This window comes from Cydia pomonella, chromosome 22, assembly GCF_033807575.1.
Source record: "Cydia pomonella isolate Wapato2018A chromosome 22, ilCydPomo1, whole genome shotgun sequence".
In the NCBI taxonomy this organism is placed as follows: Eukaryota; Metazoa; Arthropoda; class Insecta; order Lepidoptera; family Tortricidae; genus Cydia; species Cydia pomonella.
In genome coordinates, this window is record NC_084724.1 from 193,259 (window position 1) to 211,767 (window position 18,509).

The 18,509-nt window shown below is 41.0% G+C and overlaps 1 protein-coding gene across 1 annotated transcript; it reads left to right on the top strand.

Annotated features, from left to right (window-relative positions):
• The first annotated feature begins 177 nt into the window (after window positions 1-177).
• On the top strand, window positions 178-18,506 carry LOC133530272 (protein LTV1 homolog). Its single transcript, XM_061868151.1, has 11 exons — window positions 178-308; window positions 391-549; window positions 1,044-1,163; window positions 4,730-4,883; window positions 6,158-6,283; window positions 8,444-8,544; window positions 10,210-10,338; window positions 12,638-12,795; window positions 14,327-14,474; window positions 15,049-15,233; window positions 18,299-18,506. The coding sequence occupies exons 1-11, from the start codon at window positions 306-308 to the stop codon at window positions 18,474-18,476; spliced, it is 1,461 nt and encodes a 486-aa protein (XP_061724135.1). The 5' UTR covers window positions 178-305; the 3' UTR covers window positions 18,477-18,506.
• Window positions 18,507-18,509: the final 3 nt, after the last annotated feature.

Sequence of the window (18,509 nt, forward strand, 5' to 3'; positions counted from 1 at the left end):
CTGTACAATGTGATCTAAAGTTTAGACCTTATTTGTGACTTATGTTAAATAAACAGATTATTTACTTTCATTTGTCATTATTTTTATATGTTTAACAAAAAAATCAAGTTTAATATAGAACAGTTAAAGTTTTATACGATAAAAATAACTAAATTTCGAAAATGCTTTCAATTAATATAGAACTCTGAACGACTTCAAATCACTCTTCCTTTGTCACTGACGTTTGCCAAAACAACACATGTTTTGTGCATTTTCGTGTATTATTTCTAATTTCCTTGCCCCCTGACTAAAACAGTGCTTTCAAGATGGTATAAACAACTATTATTTTTATTTTTGTTACTAATTAATGCTTTAACTTTTAGTCTAACCAATAAATTCTAACCTTTTCAGCCTAAAACCAAGAAGAAGTTTATAGACCGAAAGAAGGCTGTAACGTTCAACCTAGTGCACAGATCGCAGCGGGACCCCTTGGCCGCGGACGAGAGCGCCCCGCAGAGGGTCCTGGTGCCCGTCAATGCTGCGGTACCACCGAGGAAAGAAAAGGCACCTGTGAGTTATTTTGTAACCTACATATTACGATGTTTATAAAATTAACTAATTGATAGGTTAGATCATTTCACTGATTGCTAGCTAATATCTTGCGTGTTTGAGTACGTATAATACGGCTTAAAACTTGTTGAAAGTTTTTGTAAGAGTCAAATTAAGATTTTTTAAATTGTGTCTAAACGTAAAAAAAATTGAATGAACATGATTACAAACAAATCAGATTGGTTCTTCAGCCAAACCAGACGAGTCTCTTATATTTATGTAAGCTAGCTAATTTGTGTCTAATTTAAAAATTATCTAATTAACTTGGTAATCTGAGTGTGCAGTATAAAAGAATGTAATGTCTTTGTATAATTTATGATGGTTTTATTATATACTATATAGTTTAACAGAATGCTCCTAAGAAAGATTCAAGAACCATTCAAGAGATTAAGATTATTCAAATTTCTTTATTATTTTGTTACATTTCATTTACCTATACTATGTGTTTAATGTAGGAGTTGACACCCGAGCAGCGCAGAGAGGAACAACGCAAGTATGGTGTTTACTTCGATGATGACTACAACTATCTGCAACATCTCAAGGACACCAAGGAGGTCACGCTCGTCCTGCAACCTGTGAGTGTTCATTATATTACCAGCATAATATTTGAGCATTATTTAATTTTATTTAGTGTCCCACTGCTGGACAGAGGCCTCCCCTAGCTACTATCACTCAACCTTGTCATTTGTACAATTCCCACCAATCCGTAAAATATAGATTCGTAGTTTTGTCTTGTAGTAAATTATTATTATTATTTAATAAGCAGGCAGGCAGTTTGACAACTGATATGACCTGTATCCAATATTCATAAAGATAGTTATCATGAACGAGTAGTAGATATCATGTGCTTGTCTAATTTATTTTTAAACTGGTTCACATTTGGTGCTGAAACCACTACTTCTGGGAGCCTGTTCCAAGCCCTCACCACTCGATTGCTGAAAAAGTGTTTGTATGGGTTACTGTGAGCCCTATGCCTTTCCAACTTTAAATGATGACCTCTCAGACGGTTGTTGTTGTTGCGCTTGAACATCTCTTGGAAATCCTTGAGGTCATAGTGCCCAGATAGTATTTTGTATGTCTCTATTAGGTCGCCACATTCTCTGCGGTGCTTTAGAGTAGTGAGGTTTAGTTCCTTTAGTCTCTCTTCATATGGCTTGTTTTTAAGTTGCCTTGGCAGTTTCGTGAAACTGCGTTGTACTTTCTCGAGCATCTCAATGTCCTTGGCAAAGTAAGGACTCCAGGCTTGAAAAGCATACTCCAGTACGGGTCTGACATATGTTTTGTATATTTTTAGCATCATATACGGTGTTAAGGTCTTGAAGGCTTTTCTAATGAGGTAAATCATGCTTCTGGCTTTCTTAACCATTGTAGATATGTGCTCTTCCCACTTTAGGTCCTCAGAGATTTTAACACCTAGGTCAGTTTGTGCCTTTACAGCCGTTAGTGGAGTGCCTTCCAAGTTGTAAATCTGGCGGGGATTCCGATTTCCTATGTGAAGTACTGTACATTTGGCAGAATTCAGATTGATTAACCATTCCTTAGACCAGCTTACTATTGCATCTAGATCGTCTTGTAGTTGGCTGTAATCTAGGAGTGGGTTAGCAAATAACTTGGTATCATCCGCAAAAGTACTAATACTGCATTTGAGGCGACATGGAAGGTCAACAGTGTATAGTATGTAAAGCACCAGGCCTAAAACTGAACCCTGTGGTACTCCACTCTGTATCTCTCGCTGCCTTGACTTAGTCTCACCAACTCTAACTTCAAAGGTTCTATGTTGTAGAAAGGCCCTTATCCATATTAATAGTTTCCCACGGATTCCCAAGTGTTCCAGTTTATAAAGTAGCCTCTCTGTGGGAACTTTGTCGAAGGCCTTTTCATAGTCAAGGTAAATTACATCTGTAGGGTCCCTCTTGTCAAAACTTTTAGTCCAGGAGGAGAGGCAAGACAGCAAGTTGGACACTGTAGAGCGATGCGGACAGAAACCATGCTGCTGGTCACCAATCACACTGTGCAGGGCAAGGAATCCTCTTATGTGTTTAACCAGAATTTTCTCCATGGCTTTGCATACTACACTAGTGAGACTTATTGGTCTGTAGTTAGATGGTTCAAGCTTATTTCCCTTCTTGAATATTGGTGTCACGGTTGCCGTTTTCCATTGCTCAGGTAAAATGCCTGTGTCATATGATGTCTGCATTATCATGGCTAACGGGCCAACCAAGGTGTCACACTTTTGCAGCAATGTAACAGGAATGCCATCTGGTCCAGGTGCAGAATCTGAATTCATTTCTTTAGTTACCTGTTTAACTTTATCTATCGAAAATGTAATATTTGTAATACACTCCTTAACTCTAAGGGATGGATCTAGGTGTGGCAGTTGTCCTTGAGGTTCTACCTGAAAGACATCCTCGAACTGATCCGCAAAAACTTCAGCGATATCAGGGGCGCAAGTTACAGTATGTCCTTGTTTATTGCAAACGACGTTAGGTGTGCTGACCTTCGATGTTAGTTGGTGGCGAATGTAGGAGTAGAACCGCTTTGGTCCAGTTTCTAATAAGTCTGTTTCATATTTTATGCGGCATGTTCTTATGAGGTTCGTTAGCTTGTTATTTAGCTTTCGGTAGTCCTTGTGAAATTTATCCAAGCCAGTAAGCACATATTTGTCCCATAGTTCTATTTTCTGCTTAATCATATCTCGAATCTCTTTATTGATCCACGGCTTATCAGGTGCAACAGCATTAGTTTTAGCCTGTGGTACATATAGGGCAACTGCGTCCTTCACTTCAGTAAGAAATATATTGTACTGTTCTATGACATTATCCACCGATTCCATTTTTTGTGGTAATCTGAGTGAAATTGTCTCATTTATTTTGTCAAAATCCGCTTTGTTGTAATTATATCGCAACTGTCTAGTGGCATTGGGTGTCCTTGTTTGCAACTGTATGGTAGCTTGCAGGCAAGTGTGATCACTTTTGCCAATAGGAGCTTGGTGGTCAACTTTTGCTATTAGTATATCATCGTTTGTTAGAATAAGATCTAAGCAGGATGGTTGGTTGCCTTGGCGAAATCTAGTATCTTTATTTACCAGTTGATGGAAGTTCGTATTGTTGTACCACTGTAAAAAGTTATCTTCTCGCGGTGTCAGGTATCCTGAACTTTCTAATGGCCATTTGACTCCACCGTAGTTAAAATCCCCCATAGCGACAAGTAGATTTGACTCCGAAGCCACGCTCAGCCTATTGAGAAGGATATTGTCCTGATCAATTGTTGAGTCATGTCCCCTATATACGCCGCATAAGATGAATTTGCAGTTGCCAATTTCCACGTCCAAGAATAGGCATTCAGAGTTTGTAAGTTTTATGTTATACTTAGTGTCCAATTTAGTTTTTATTTTAATATCCAGTCCATTCGCAGCATATATTGCTACTCCACCACTACGTTTTTCAGTCCGGTCATCTCTATATAAATCATAGCCTGGTATTTTTATCATCGAGTCGGGAATATTTGGTTTGAGCCATGTTTCTGTAATAACAATCAGAGTGGGTTTCAGGTTATGTACTCTAGCAATAAGTAGGTCGAGTTTGGAAGTAATAGATTGAATATTAGTGTAAAAAATACTGACAGTAATAATAGGAGGTAAGGGTACTCCAACTGCAATGGCTTTATTATTGGTGGCAGTCGGATCATTCCGGCGATATCTGGTATGAATTATTGGTTTTTTGTCTGTCTGGAAGCCGACTGGTCGGTCTCTACGATTGTTGGGTGGCCCCGGATGTACTTGATTGTGATCCCTGTTTCACCTTCGCTTATACGCTTGTTAAGCTCTTCTCTTAAATACTGAAGGTATTCTCTTTGCATGGGTGTTCAATTATTTTGAATGAATTTTGTATATTACAAGCTTTTATTTAACTTGCCCTGTTAGTATGTATATAATATATGTTAGTTAGTGTGGGCCAAAACTTATGTAAATCCGATGACAATGCCGTGGGAACTCTACACTCTGTGACAAACCAACACAGACTAATTGTGTTTGGGGCTGTTAGAATTGTCTCAATGAGTTTTAGTTGCCTGTGAAAAGAAAAGTACAGTCCGTGATTAAAGCTTGTACCAAAAATGAAATTTTTGCCAAAAATTATTTTAGAACGCAACACACAAGCGGAAAGAGAAGTCTCAGCTGTCAGCTGACGGAGATGAGCCAGTGATCCCCGTGGTAGAGAAGCTGAATCTGCCGAGCTCTGTGTTCGCGTCCGCTGTTGAAGAAGATGTCGGTTTACTGAACAAGGCTGCTACACAAGGTATCTTGAATTTAACATGAATTCTTTTTTTTTTGTAAAATCTCAGGTCATAATCATTTTAAAATGGTACAAGTTGCATTTCGTTTGGTTTATAAAATTTTCAAACAATCAAAAATCTATTTGATTTCCTACACTATAGGTTCAAATTTCACTGGCGATATTTTTTTTGATGTAAAGCTGGACGTTATCAGTAGGAGGTTATGGCACAATGTGACGGTCCCACAGTAAGCTCAATGGGGCTTGTGTTGTGGGTACTAGATGATAATACAATGTGCTTGCCCACGTAGTGGAGCCGTTAACCGCGTATAGTACGATTAATTTTATCAACAAATCACACACCTATGTTTTTTCTCAACCGTTTTAAAAATGCACCCCTTAAGTTTTACGCCGCCAAACACGACTGCATTTGGTTCAAGTACTATTCTCTGCCCTATCGCACATTAAAAAAAAAACATTCGATACCTTATGAATTATAATTGTAATGGCTTTTTTTTCAAAACTCATTTATAATTAATCAAAAAGTTAGGGAAGGTCTTTTAATGTCATTTTGGCGTTGCACGGGATCTAGCTGCCGTTAGTGCAGTACCCATTATAAATAATCATAATAACGTCAATATCTATTTGTGTGTCTGTTTCCCTAAGGGATGTAAGTAAGTAAGTAAGTAAATATTCTTTATTGCACCAACAATTATACATTTTACATAAGTGTAAAACTACAAATGATTTTTAAAGGAAAATAGAACCAGGTAACAACAGGCGGTCTTATCGCTAAAAAGCGATCTCTTCCAGACAACCTTTAGGTAGCAGGAAATTTCGAACTCATACAAAAGTCAACAGGTAGTGCAAGGAGCTAAATATGGAGACTATTAAATACAAACACACATACTACTTATATAAGTATTAAAACAATACCTAATATACTAATAAATATACAATATAATATAATACAATATATATATATATATATATACTTACACATATACAATATATAAATGGCAACTTAAGGTAGAGATAGAAAGTATAGTTTCAGCTGAACATACAAATGCGGATTTTAACCCGCTAAAGATATCAACCCACGTTAGTGAATAATTCCCACAAGGTTCACGATGACCATCTGCGCACATTAGGCGGGGCGTTCAAAGAGTGCATTGAATGTGTTTTACCAGAAATATTTAATTTTAACTAACTAACAATAATTAAACCAACAACAATTAACAATACGAGTAATTATTTTAATAATTATAACTTGTTAAGGATGAACTTTCGTGTTGTAGGGTTGTGCCTGGACCTGGACCCTGAAGTAGTCGCGGCGCTGGACGAGGACTTCGACTTCGAGGACCCGGAGAATGAGCTGGAGGACAACTTCATTGAGCTGGCCATGGCCGAAGGAGACGGGGATGGTACATTTTTTATATTTTTTTTTTCTTCCTCGAGTTGTCTCGGCATTTTACCACGGGTCATGGGAACCCGGGGTCCGCTTGGCAACTAATCCCGAGAATTGGCGTAGGCACTAGTTTTTATGAAAGCGACTGCCATCTGACCTTCCAACCCAGAGGGTAAGCTAGGGCTTATTGGGATTAGTCCGGTTTCCTCACGATGTTTTCCTTCACCGAAAAGCGACTGGTAAATATCAAATGATATTTCGTACGTAAGTTCTTAAAAACTCATTGGTACGAGCCAGGGTTTGAACCCGCGACCTCCGGATTGCAAGTCGCACGCTCTTACCGCTAGGCCACCAGCGCTTTGCGCAATTTAATCGCAACCTAAGAAAAATATTACCTAACTTAGTCTGATTATTGTTGTGTATTTTATTGTTTGACGACCGATCTGGCCTAGTGGGTAGTGACCCTGCCTATGAAGCCGATGGTTCCGGGTTCAAATCCTGGTACGGGCATTTATTCGTGTGATGAGCATGGATATTTGTTCCTGAGTCATGGGTGTTTTCTATGTATTTAAGTATTTATAAATATTTATATTATATATATATCGTTGTCTAAGTACCCTCAACACAAGCCTTATTGAGCTTACTGTGGGACTTAGTCAATTTGTGTAATAATGTCCTATAATATTTATTTATTTATTTATTTAGGTATCCATGCTCCCGCTTGAACCACCTATGAGATAACACCCTTGTAACTCAGCCCTAATTGAATGACATTCTCAACTAGCAGCGCCATCTATCGCACCACCCGAGTATCAATGTCGCCCGGCTGCCCGCGCTCGCAGGCGCGGATACAAGATTTGGCTTAGGGGGGGGCCATTTTGAGAAAATCATATATTTTTGCACAGAAAATAAGGTAAAAAAAAATGTTACTCAATTTAGTAATGTGAGAGCCAGGGTTTTAGGGGGGGGCCATTGCCCCTATGCCCCCCCCCTTGTATCCGCGCCTGCGCGCTCGGCCGCTTTCTCCTCAGTACGCTTTTGTATCTCAGCCGAGCAACACGTCTACAAAGCAAGTTTGAAAAGATAGAGAAATTTCAAATCGTTAAGATCCCGTCTCGTGAGATCATCAAAGAATACTTGATATTATTGACTCTTGTGTTTTGCAAATTTATTATATATAAGCGAGAATCGCTTGTGAAATGCGACCTGTAGAGAACTGCCGGACATACACACAAAAGCAAATTTGCCCATGCTGAAACGAGACATTCGCTTTGCTCAAGTCAATAATATCAAGCGATTCCGTTGTTTTGGATTTTTATCAAAAGCTGAGCCCTAGAAGTTCGCGAAGTTCAGTGCTCACAAAGTCTCTAATTATTACGTTTTCATGTCAATGCTACTTAGAGTTACCTTAAACTGGATCCGGGTACGTCCTTAAACTGGACCCCGGTACGTCCTTAAACTGGACCCGGGTACGTCCTTAAACTGGACCCGGGTACGTCCTTAAACTGGACCCGGGTACGTCCTTAAACTGGACCCCGGTACGTCCTTAAACTGGACCCGGTACGTCCTTAAACTGGACCCGGGTACGTCCTTAAACTGGACCCGGGTACGTCCTTAAACTGGACCCGGGTACGTCCTTAAACTGGACCCGGGTACGTCCTTAAACTGGACCCCGGTACGTCCTTAAACTGGACCCGGGTACGTCCTTAAACTGGACCCGGGTACGTCCTTAAACTGGACCCGGGTACGTCCTTAAACTGGACCCCGGTACGTCCTTAAACTGGACCCGGTACGTCCTTAAATTGAACCCGGGTACGTCCTTAAACTACGTCCAAAAGAAAGGTGAATATCATCTCGCTTTGTGTGGTAGGGCACAGCACAGCGGATGTCATTCCAGATCAGAGCCCAACTGGGGAAGTACCTCCACCACAGAAAACCGCAGCCAAATAACACTAGACCCTACTCGTAGTGTTGTGTTCCTGTCGTTGAGTAAGGTTGCCAGAGCTCAACGAGGGGGGGGGGGGGGGGGGGTTTAGGGTCGGCAATGCGCATGTAACTCCTCTGGAGTTGCAGGCGTACATAGGCTACGGAGACTGCTTACCATCAGGCGGGCCGTATGCTTGTTTGCCACCCACGTAGCATTAAAAAACAAACCTTTCTTCATTGTTTTGCACAGGTTCGGATGGTGAAGAATATGAGGAAGACGACAGTATGGCGAACGACTCCGACCAGGCGTTCGCCTCGGACCTGGACTCCGACGACGACAGCAACCCGCAGGTGTGTCTCAACTATAGCGATGATGACATTGATGACTCATGTTCAATTTTATAACAAGATCTATTAAAATAGATAGCAAATGAGCAATTTATAAAAATAATGTGGATATCAGAATGATATATGGAACTGATAATAACCGGCCAAGAGCATGTCGGGCCACGCTCAGTGTAGGGTTCCGTAGTTACTCTTCCGTCACAATAAGCTAAACTGGAGCTTAAAGTGTAGTAAATGGTACCTTTCACCGGAGTTAAACAAATAGGCTTTGCATAATCAGTACCTAATTAAAGTAAGTCTTTTTACTATGAAGGGAAAACTTTTTGCGATAACTCAAAAACAGCTAAACTGATCATGTCCGCTATAGTTTTCATTTAATGTCTTTCTTAAGCTCTACTTCCACGATTTTTTTCATATTTTTTGGACCTATGGTTCAAAAGTTAGAGGGGGGGGGACACATTTTTTTTTTCTTTCGGAGCGATTATCTCCGAATATATTCACTTTATCAAAAAATGTTTCTTGAAAACCCCTATTAGTTTTGAAAGACCTTTCCAACGATACCCCACCCTCTAGGTTTGAAGCGAAAAAAAAAATTTACCCCCACTTTACGTGTAAGGGAGGTACCCCAAAAAAAAAAATTTTTTTAGATTTTACTGTACGACTTTGTCGGCTTTATTGATTTATATATCCATGCCAAATTTCAGCTTTCTAGCACTAACGACCACGGAGCAAAGCCTCGGACAGACAGACAGACAGACAGACAGACAGACAGACGGACATGGCGAAACTATAAGGGTTCCGTTTTATGCCATTTGGCTACGGAACCCTAAAAAATACAGGACATCTGAAAGTTTAAAAATTTTAGGTTTTTTTAATTCCAAAAAGGAATATAGATTGTATAACAACTATGTATATACATAAACGCAATATTTCACTGACAAAATCGCATTTCAATTTTGTTTTTATCTGAAATATACTTCAGTACTTTTATGTCGGCTACACTTAGGACTGTGATTCTAGTAATTTATGTTTGTTTTGTGTCGTGCGTCGCATTGGTCGTTGTGTTAGTTGGCTGGGTTATTCGGGTCTCCCGTTTCATAGCAACATTATTAAATGTTATTTAATGTCCCGAACTAAACGATTTACTAACCCCCTTATTCATAAAACATCTACTAAATTTGATAAGCCGCTAATAATCGTTTGTCCCTTTCCATCATACCGATACGTCGGAAAGGGACAAACGATTATTAGCGGCTTGTCAACTTTAGTAGACGTTTATGAATAAGGGGGTTTGATATTACTACTATTAAAATGGTAATAAATACGCATACAGAGAGAACCGGAAAGTACCGGTGGTTTTCAGTACCGGTTCTTTGAAAATTCCCGGGAATTTGAGAATCGGGATTTCCCTGGTGCATGCCCTAATGGTATTGCATTGTCCTACCTCTAAGTATAACTACTGTTTTGCATGGTAGGTATTTAAGTTTTATTATTAACACTTATATGGGTTATGCTTGAATTAAATGATTATTTAATTTTTAATATAATTTAATATCAGTTGATTAGAAGAAGATTTAGGCCGGTGTTCTGAAAGGTTCGGATTTTACTCGAGGTGGTTGATTTTTAATTCATTTCCAAAATTGTAATTAGACTGTATGACTGTTGTACCAGGAGGGCCGCCGCATGCCGCGGGCCCGCGTGCAGCTCGACAGCAAGTCGCGCTTCTCGCAGTACTCCATGTCCTCCAGCGTCATCAGACGGAACCAGGGGCTCACGCTCCTCGACGACCGGTTCGAGAAGGTAAGAGCGCCTCTGCGATATCAAAACAGATATTAAGAGTGACGCCCCGAAAACCTAAAAAGCGGCCAAGTGCGAGTCGGACTCGCCCATGAAGGGTTCCGTACCATTTATGACGTATTAAAAAAACTACTTACTAGATCTGGTTCAAACCAATTTTCGTTGGAAGTTTGCATGGTAATGTATATCATATATTTTTTTTAGATTTTTCATTCCGTTATTTTAGAAGTTACAGGGGGGGGGGGACACTTTTTTTCACTTTGGAAGTGTCTCTCGCGCAAACTATTCAGTTTAGAAAAAAATGATATTAGAAACCTAAATATCATTTTTGAAGACCTATCCTTAGATACCCCACACGTATGGGTTTGATGAAAAAAAAATTTTTTTTAAATTTTTATGACGTATTAAAAAAAAACTACTTACTAGATCTCATTCGAACCAATTTTCGGTGGAAGTTTGCATGGCAATGTATAGCATATATTTTTTTTAGATTTTTCATTCTGTTATTTTAGAAGTTACGGGGGGGGGGGGACACACTTTTTACCACTTTGGAAGTGTCTCTCGCGCAAACTATTCAGTTTAGAAAAAAATGATATTAGAAACCTCAATATCATTTTTAAAAACCTATCCATAGATACCCCACACGTATGGGTTTGATGAAAAAAGATTTTTTGAGTTTCAGTTCTAAGTATGGGGAACCCCCAAAATTTATTGTTTTTTTTCTATTTTTGTGTAAAAATCATAATGCGGTTCATAGAATACATCTACTTACCAAGTTTGAACAGTATAGCTTTTATAGTTTCGGAAAAAAGTGGCTGTGACAGAATCGGACAGACAGACGGACATGACGAATCTATAAGGGTTCCGTTTTTTGCCATTTGGCTACGGAACCCTAAAAACGACTAGAGTGAGGCCACACTGGTGCGTTGCGTTTGTCGCATCGTCGCAACGCATCAATGTGGCATGTCATAAAAATATATGTAAAACGACGCAGCGTTGACGCTGCGACGACGCTTGCGACGAAACAACGCAACCGGTGTGGCCTCACTCTATAGAGAGTCGTTTTTAAGGTTTTCGGGGTGCATACGCCTACGACGGACTATAGATTTATGTTAAAATTAACAATACAAATTTTAAAGATTAGGTTGAGATATCAGGGTAGTAAGACGCATGCCTGGGAGCATGAGACCCACAGTACTCCACGTTTTTGAGCATCATCCGCCGCAGCCAGGGACACACTGCTCGACGATAGGTTTGAAAAGGTAAAAGGGGGATAACGGTTTTCTTGAAAACTTTCTTATTACAAGCTTTTATTTACTTTCACCTGACCATTGTCTGTTTGTAATCAAATCTTGCAAGTTAAATTTGATCCACTTCCCGGTTTCCGATTGAGCTGAAAATTTGCATACATATGTAAGTCGGGTGACAATGCAATATTATGGTACCATCGAGCTGATCTGATGATGGAGACAAGAGGTGGACATAGGAACTCTGTAATAAAACAACGCAACCTAATTGTGTTTGGGGTTTTTAGAATTTGCTCGATGAGTATTAGTTGCCTGTGGAAAGAAAAGTACAGTCAGCGATAAAAGCTTGTAAAATTAAATTTTTGCCAAAAACTTATTTTTAACACGCTTTTATTAGGTCGACCTGTATGTAACTAACTACGAGTATGTAATGGAATCTAAGGTAACTAATTTAACCATCTTCCAAGGATCGCAGCGTCATGAAAATTGGCAGCTGTATGTAGTTCTGATGACAATACAATAATATGGTGCTGTCGAACTGATCTGATGATGGAGCCGGAAGATATGAACTGGAACTTCATGATGGAACATCGTATCATAGCTGTGTTTGGATTTGTTAGAAAAGTCTTACCAACTTTGACCACGATTAGGTTTCAAGGTCTGATGATGAAGCCGGAAGATAGGCACTGGCATTCCATGATGGAATATCGTATCATAAGCGCGTTTTCTAGTGTTTTTTTAAACTATTAATTTATTAATATTCGGTTTCTATCGCTGGGAAATCTGTCCCAGATACAAACAGTTCAATTGCCCAATTCGTCGACCTGCGTGTACGGTCGCCATCAGATATATCGGAACGGCCAAGGTGTTCACACATATCTGAACAAATCCTCTATTACCAAGATGTTAAAGTTCAGATATTTTTAACATCTTGGCCGTCCCGACATATCTGAAGGCGACTGTACGAATTTAGATTGTTTGTGCCCGTTTGCCACCGACGTGGTATAAAAGAAGACAAGCAATACAATCATTGATTTAGTGTTGGTATGTTGTAGATGTTCGCGGAGTACGACGACACGGAGCTCGGAGCCCTGGACTGCGAGGAGATCGAGGGCTTCATGCCGGAGTCGCACGCCCGGCTGCTGCAGGCCGCCGAGGAGTTCCAGGAGTCGCGGAGGAGGCAGCAGCTGGACAAGGAGAGGGAGGTCGCCAGGTCAGTCATCGCCAGGTCAGATCGAGGGCTTCATGCCGGAGTCGCACGCCCGGCTGCTGCAGGCCGCCGAGGAGTTCCAGGAGTCGCGGAGGAGGCAGCAGCTGGACAAGGAGAGGGAGGTCGCCAGGTCAGTCATCGCCAGGTCAGATCGAGGGCTTCATGCCGGAGTCGCACGCCCGGCTGCTGCAGGCCGCCGAGGAGTTCCAGGAGTCGCGGAGGAGGCAGCAGCTGGACAAGGAGAGGGAGGTCGCCAGGTCAGTCATCGCCAGGTCAGATCGAGGGCTTCATGCCGGAGTCGCACGCCCGGCTGCTGCAGGCCGCCGAGGAGTTCCAGGAGTCGCGGAGGAGGCAGCAGCTGGACAAGGAGAGGGAGGTCGCCAGGTCAGTCATCGCCAGGTCAGATCGAGGGCTTCATGCCGGAGTCGCACGCCCGGCTGCTGCAGGCCGCCGAGGAGTTCCAGGAGTCGAGGAGGAGGCAGCAGCTGGACAAGGAGAGGGAGGTCGCCAGGTCAGTCATCGCCAGGTCAGATCGAGGGCTTCATGCCGGAGTCGCACGCCCGGCTGCTGCAGGCCGCCGAGGAGTTCCAGGAGTCGCGGAGGAGGCAGCAGCTGGACAAGGAGAGGGAGGTCGCCAGGTCAGTCATCGCCAGGTCAGATCGAGGGCTTCATGCCGGAGTCGCACGCCCGGCTGCTGCAGGCCGCCGAGGAGTTCCAGGAGTCGCGGAGGAGGCAGCAGCTGGACAAGGAGAGGGAGGTCGCCAGGTCAGTCATCGCCAGGTCAGATCGAGGGCTTCATGCCGGAGTCGCACGCCCGGCTGCTGCAGGCCGCCGAGGAGTTCCAGGAGTCGCGGAGGAGGCAGCAGCTGGACAAGGAGAGGGAGGTCGCCAGGTCAGTCATCGCCAGGTCAGATCGAGGGCTTCATGCCGGAGTCGCACGCCCGGCTGCTGCAGGCCGCCGAGGAGTTCCAGGAGTCGCGGAGGAGGCAGCAGCTGGACAAGGAGAGGGAGGTCGCCAGGTCAGTCATCGCCAGGTCAGATCGAGGGCTTCATGCCGGAGTCGCACGCCCGGCTGCTGCAGGCCGCCGAGGAGTTCCAGGAGTCGAGGAGGAGGCAGCAGCTGGACAAGGAGAGGGAGGTCGCCAGGTCAGTCATCGCCAGGTCAGATCGAGGGCTTCATGCCGGAGTCGCACGCCCGGCTGCTGCAGGCCGCCGAGGAGTTCCAGGAGTCGCGGAGGAGGCAGCAGCTGGACAAGGAGAGGGAGGTCGCCAGGTCAGATTAAACTATTGAAGTAAACTTGCAATTTTTGCCTTTTAGTTTCTTTAGTTTGGTTGTTTAATTAGACATTAAAATACTCGTGTGGTTCTTGTATGAAACTCGTTTCATTCGTTTCATAAACCCACACTCGTATTTTAATGCCTTTCATTATGTTGCAGTCACTTAAAACACTATTAAATGCCTCGCGTTCCGCGCGCGTCAATTGACCTCTTGTCTCGATCAAAGTAATGAAATCATTGAATCGGCGTCCCCCAGGATGCGACGCCTGCAGGAAATCGAGGAGGAGTCGGAAGAGGAACTGGAAACTGTAGAAGTGCCCAGAGAGGAGAAGTGGGACTGCGAGACCATCCTGTCCACCTACTCCAACCTGTACAACCATCCCAAGATCATCGAGGAGCCCAAGGTACGTCAGACCCTGCATAGATACTTGTTTGCAGAGGGGGTCAGTTACCTCTGCAGCTTACTGTTTCCTGACTCTAAAGTACTCAATTTAGTTAGACCGCTTCTGCCCGTGATTTTGTGGTATGGGTACCAGTCTCAACTGTTTTATATATTTCACCCCTCTTTTACATGATAAAAAGGCTAGTCGACAAACTTAAATAAAGATGTGATTTTTTTTCGTTCTCAACTGTCACTGTTATACATTTTTACGATTGGCATTTTTCGATAAACGATAGCGGATGTTGATTGTATTAAAGAAATAAATAAATATATATATATACATTACACGATGCATGAAATAAAGCACCAGATCATGTATAGAGAGACGTAGACAGCTTTTATTTTTAGACACAATTTCTCATTTATAAATCGTATAGAACTATAATTTGCTAGTCTTTCGTATAAAATCCATTGTGACAAATCGTTTTGACAGTTCAAAAAATGAAACTGATTGGCCGGAGCTCGGACAAACTATGAATTTTGACAATAGTTGGTTTTGGTCGGTGGAAGTGACAAGGGTCGTACATTATTTCCAGAAACCGGGCAAAATCCGCATCAACCCCAGAACGGGCATCCCTCAAGACGTGCTCGGCGCCGACACCAGGCTCACCACGAAGTCCCTGGCCAGGTTCGACGCGCTGCAGGACGCGGGGGATGATGATGATGATACTGCAACCCACGCCGACACTGTGCTGTCTACTCTCAGCGTGCTATCCTTAAGGTCAGTAAATAATAGTACATTGTGCAACGAGGGGGGTAAATGAAGTTTTGAAAGCGAGGGTGGTAATTCCCGACAGCCGGAGGCTAAAGAAAATTAAAGATCCGAGGTTGCAATATTCTTACCCCCGGAGTTAAAAACAATGTATTTCATCACACTTGCGAAGAAAAAACGAATTTTAAGCGAAATCATTCTTAAATACGGTGACATTTCAAACATTCGTCCGCCATTTTGACATTTTTTGACAGGTTAGGTTAGGCATCGAAGGCACAGACCTATTCGGCATTCAGCCACGATTGAAAATTATTTAAAAATATTTTTAAACAAAAAAATATAATAAATTATTAACGGCAATATTTTAAAAGTAAAACTCATGTACACTACGTGGTGTCTAGGAATTCGTGACATAATTTTAAAAAAAGCTTTTTTTTTCATAATTCATAACTCCCCTGGGAACAATATAGGCCTTTGTCCTTCAGTACACCTGCTTGAAATAAGATCTTTTTCGAGCTAGTGTGATGAAAAAATGATATCATAATTCAGCCACTTGGATGAAATGCGCCATAAAATAAATAAATAAATATTATAGGACATTATTACATAAATTGACTAAGTCCCACAGTAAGCTCAATAAGGCTTGTGTTGCGAGTACTTAGACAACGATATATATAATACATACATATTTATAAATACATAGAACACCCATGACTCAGGAACAAAATATCCATGCTCATCACACGAATAAATGCCCTTACCAGCATTTGAACCCGGGACCATCGGCGTCGTAGGCAGGGTCACTACCCACTAGGCGAGACCGGTCGTCAAAATAGAAACAAACAAATATTTCAGCGCCAAACAAGTTTTACTTTTTAGGGTTCCGTAGCCAAATGGCAAAAAACGGAACCCTTATAGATTCGTCATGTCCGTCTGTCTGTCCGATTCTGTCACAGCCACTTTTTTCCGAAACTATAAGGGCTATACTGTTCAAACTTGGTAAGTAGATGTATTCTATGAACCGCATTATGATGTTTACACAAAAATAGAAAAAAAACAATAAATTTTGGGGGTTCCCCATACTTAGAACTGAAACTCAAAAAATCTTTTTTCTTCAAACCCATACGTGTGGGGTATCTATGGATAGGTCTTTAAAAATGATATTGAGGTTTCTAATATCATTTTTTTCTAAACTGAATAGTTTGCGCGAGAGACACTTCCAAAGTGAAAAAAAGTGTGTCCCCCCCCCTGTAACTTCTAAAATAACGGAATGAAAAATCTAAAAAAAATATATGATATACATTACCATGCAAACTTCCAACGAAAATTGGTTTGAACCAGATCTAGTAAGTAGTTTTTTTAATACGTCATAAATGGTACGGAACCCTTCATGGGCGAGTCCGACTCGCACTTGGCCGCTTTTTTTTAATCAAGTCACGATAAAGAATATGCCCTGAAACGGAAACACTATATTGTTACACCTTGTATAGTCTGTTCTTTAATTCCGTAGACTAAAATGACTACCACAAATGTCAAACGTAGAGATAATGTGACCAGCTTAAAACAAATAGTGCTGATCTTTGATTTCGGTTTGTGAATAACCGATAAATATTAAAATAATTTTAGATATTAAAATAGATTTCATTAATTGTTTATTTTGAATAAACAATTAATGAAATCTACTCACTACATGATAGGAAGTATACAATAAATAAAATCTACTCACTACTAATCCATTCAAACATTTAAAAATTGCATTATGAGCTTCGAGGTGACTGTTAATCTTACAATAAAATCGCTTTTAAATATTAGAAATATTGTGTTTAGACCTGGATACAAACTTACTAAATGCCTCAAAATGGTGTTACATGCCTATATAAGGAACTCCCAATAGTTTATTTTCGGTTAGCACCGGTTGTAGCACACCACTATTTATAAGACGTAAAAACCAGCAACACATGAAATGTCATTTTAGTCTACGGGATAAAAAAATAGACTTTACATATTATTTTATTTTAATTATTCTTTACGCGCATACTGATTCTGTTTTTGGAGGTACATCACAAAACTTTTTTTTCATCACACTTGCTCGAAAAAGATCTTACTTCACGCAGGTGTACTGAAGGACCAAGGCCTATATTGTTCCTGCGGGAGTTATTTATTGTGAAAAAAAGCTATAACTCCCTGGGGAGTTATAGTTTTTTTTTTATTATGTCACTTAGTCATACAAAACAAGTGGCATAAATATATTACTTTTAAAATACTGAAGTTTATAATTTAATTTTTTTAGTTATGTTTAAAAATATTTAATTTCATTAATTTACTAGCCGTTTAAAATATTATACATAATTTTTAATCGTGGCTGAATGCCGAATAGGTCTGTGCCCTCGATACCTTAAGCTAACCTAACCTAACCTGTCAAGAAATAACAAAATGGCGGACGAATGTTTGATATCCCAGCGTATTTAAGAATTATTTCGCTTCAAATTTAACTTTTTTCTTCACAAGTCTGATGTAAAACACTGTGAGAAACTCCGGGGGCAAGAATATTTGCAAACTCGGGTCTTTAATTCCCTCCACGCTGTGGCTGTCGGGAGTTACCACCATCGTTTCCAAAACTTCGCTTACACAATGTACTATTTTTAACACGCTTTTATTAGGTCGACCTGTATGTAACTATTAACTACGAGTATGTAATGGAATCTAAGGTAACTAATTTAACCATCTTCCAAGGATCGCAGCGTCATGAAAATTGGCAGCTGTATGTAGTTCTGATGTACAATAATATGGTACTGTCGTACTGATCTGATGATGGAGCCGGAAGATATGAACTGGAACTTCATGATGGAACATCGTATCATAGCTGTGTTTGGATTTGTTAGAAAAGTCTTACCAACTTTGACCACGATTAGGTTTCAAGGTCTGATGATGAAGCCGGAAGATAGACACTGGTATTCCATGATGGAATATCGTATCATAAGCGTGTTTTTCTAGTGTTTTTTAAACTATTAATTTATTCCACATTATCCTGTGTGCCCTGGTCCTGTCAGTTATAGGAAATTATTCCTTCGCAGACCTAAAGACGAGACGCCGGAAGAGAAAAAAGAACGAAAACGCCTCCTCAAAGAATACAGGAAAGAACGACGCGTCGAGAAGAAAGCCAACAGGGAGGCGTTCAAAGAAGAGAAGAAGAGGCAAGAGAAGATCCTGCTGAACAACAGGAGCAACGTGCAGGGGAACCGGATACTGTAGTTAGAAGTTAGCAATAAATATATGTATTTAGAT